The sequence below is a fragment of the Engystomops pustulosus genome, chromosome 8, assembly GCF_040894005.1.
Source record: "Engystomops pustulosus chromosome 8, aEngPut4.maternal, whole genome shotgun sequence".
In the NCBI taxonomy this organism is placed as follows: Eukaryota; Metazoa; Chordata; class Amphibia; order Anura; family Leptodactylidae; genus Engystomops; species Engystomops pustulosus.
Genome location: NC_092418.1, coordinates 63,132,469 through 63,135,454, shown reverse-complemented (window position 1 = coordinate 63,135,454; position 2,986 = coordinate 63,132,469). Strand labels below are relative to the sequence as shown.

General features: G+C 36.0%; 1 protein-coding gene across 1 annotated transcript; it reads left to right on the top strand.

The window, feature by feature from the left end:
* Nucleotides 1–265: 265 nt before the first annotated feature.
* LOC140076146 (putative olfactory receptor 2B8) lies at nucleotides 266–1,210 on the top strand. Its single transcript, XM_072122653.1, has one exon. It carries the CDS (start codon nucleotides 266–268, stop codon nucleotides 1,208–1,210), a length of 945 nt encoding a protein of 314 aa, XP_071978754.1.
* The last annotated feature ends 1,776 nt before the right edge of the window (nucleotides 1,211–2,986 follow it).

Here is a 2,986-nt window from a genome sequence, read left to right as displayed (position 1 = left end):
AAATAATTGATTAGCAATTTACCTGCATTTCTCATACTTCTTACTATTCTTATAACTGGGGAATTTATTATGCATTAATACATACAGTATATGTATGTGTATATATTTGTGCAAAAATGTGTGGCTACAGCATGCAGTATCCTTTAGTATCATCTTATGCATTGATACATACAGTATATGTATTTGTGCAAAAATATGTGGCTACAGCATGCAGTATCCTTTAGTATGGTCCTTATTGCTTGTTTTTTGTTGTTTAAGTTTCAGCATGGTGTGGAAAAATGGCACAGTGTTTACAGAATTTATCCTTCTTGGGATCTCCAGCAACCCTAGGACACAAGCAACTCTTTTCTGGATATTTCTAATAGCATACATGTTTACACTTCTTGGGAATGTAATAATTATTCTGGTAACTCTTACAGATAACTGTCTTCAGACTCCTATGTATTTGTTCATTACTAATCTATCCTTTATTGATATCTGCTATTCATCATCAATCACACCACAAATGCTGAAAGATATGTTGTCAACTGAAATGAAAATTTCATTTTCAAATTGTGTTGCTCAAATGTACATATCACTTTCTCTAGGCGAATCTGAATGTATTTTATTAGCAATAATGGCATATGACCGCTATATGGCAATATGCTACCCACTTCATTACACTACAATCATGAACAGGTCAGTATGTATCAAGATAGCCACTGGAAACTGGGTCTGTGGCTTTCTGTTGTCCATTTCTCATGTTGTTCTTATATGGAAAATGGATTTCTGTGCCAATAACAAAATTAACCATTTCTTATGTGAAGCTCCAGGACTTCTATCCTTGGGTTGTGGAAATATTTTTGTAATTGAGTTTGCAATATTTGTCATTGGTGTGCTGATTTTAATGATACCTGTAGTGTTAATAATAACAACCTATATTCAAATAATCAGAACTATTTTAAAAATAAAAAGCATTGACGGGCAACAAAAAATGTTTTCCACTTGCAGTTCTCATTTGCTGGTTGTAACACTATTTTATGGTTCTGCAATGACTGTTTATATGAAGCCTCGATCATACTCCACACCAAATATGGACAAAACTCTTGCAGTGATTTATACAATTATAATCCCAATGTTAAATCCTTTAATTTACACTCTGAGAAACAAAGAAGTAAAAAGAGCAGTCAAGATAATCTTCCTTAAAGGAATAAAAATGCATATTTTGTGATCATATTCATTTTCATTTAATTTATTAAGAGCCATGAAAGTAATACAAAAAAAAGAAAGCTAAAAGGAAAAATGTCATCAGCTTTAGCCTCACTAAGTTTACCCCCAAGTAAGGTCATAAATATGCTTTCTAGCATTACCTCTTTATGTTTAGCTTCAACAGGTATCTTATTGTTTTAAAAGCAACTAGTGTCTTACTGTAGGACAGGGCAGGAAAAGAACCCATTGTAGAGGGATAGATAAAGTATGTGCATCAACAATAAAACAGTGGGAATAAGGGTGGGGGAGGATAACTATCCCCACACAAACATTCTATCCATCAGACACCTGCTCTTGTGGCATAATATGTTTGGTGTACAAAGCTATGCTCAGAGCCAGCACTATGAGTATGCAAATCTAATTATGAATCTAAAATTGTTTTTCTAGGTGCCATGGATCCAGACATATTCAGGTTTAAAGTGAGGATTTCAGGTGTGATTTTTATGTTTAAAAATCACTCCTGATGGCATATTAACCCCTTAATGACCGCCCTATCGGCTTTTTACGGCGGTCATTAAGGGTACTTCTTCTGACGCGCCGGGACACCGGGTTATTATAGTGCCGGTGTCGGGCTGTGATATCACAGCCCAGACCCGGCACTAACAGCCGGGATCGGAAAAACTTCGATCCCGGGTGTTTAACCCCTTACATGCCGCGGTCATGCTTGAGCTTACCGGGGGATCCGATCCCTCCTGCCTCAGCCCCGGGTTCCGACGAGTGACCCGGGGCTGTCGGCTCCTCTCTGTGCCGGGTTCCGCCTCCTGGCAGGACCCGGCTGTGTGTAACTGAGCATGCTCAGCATGCTCAGTTACTTACAGTATACACTGCAATACAAGTGTATTGCAGTGTAAAGGCTTGAATAAGCGATCGGATGATCGCTTATTCAAGCCAAGAAGTAGAAAGTGTAAAAAAGTTTAAAAAAAAATTAAATCTTTTTACAATATAATTAAATAAATAAATAAAATAAAAGTCCCATAATCTCCCCAGTAACACATAAAAGTAAATAAAACACAAAAACACGTACATATTTGGTATCACCGCGTCCGTATTAATCTGTACAATAAATCTAAATCAATATTGAACCCGCTCGGTGAACTACGTAAAAAAAAACTCGAAAAACTTCCCATAATATACAATTTTCCATCAAACACCATCACAAAAAATGTTCTAAAAAGTGATCAAAAAAAGTTACGTTCCCTAATATGATATGACTGAAAAGAACAACTGTTTTCGCAAAAAATAAGCCCTCAACCAGATCTGACAACAGAAAAATACAGAAGTTATGGCCATGAAAAGTTGTCAATAGTAAAAACAATGCGATTTTCTCCAATATTGGTTTTGCTCAGGAAAATTAAGCAAAAATAAGAAAAACTATATAAATGAGGTATCACCGCAATCGTAGTGAACCAGAGAATAAAGATAAAATATTATTTTTACGTTATGGTGAGCGGGGAAAAAAATGCTAACAATCCAAAATAAAAATTGATGATTTTGTTTGTGTCCCCCTTGAAATAGTTAATAAAATCTCATGAATAAGCTTTAGACTCCCAAAATAAATTATCTATACATTGTATCTCATCCCGTACATAATAAGTCCTCATAAGTTCGCATTACCAAAAAAAAAAAAAATTTATAGGTCGTACAATGTGACAATACAAATCTGCTGTGAATGGCGCCTCCATTCATTCTATACTCGGCCGTGCGCCCGTACAGCAGTTTACCACCACATATGGGGGAT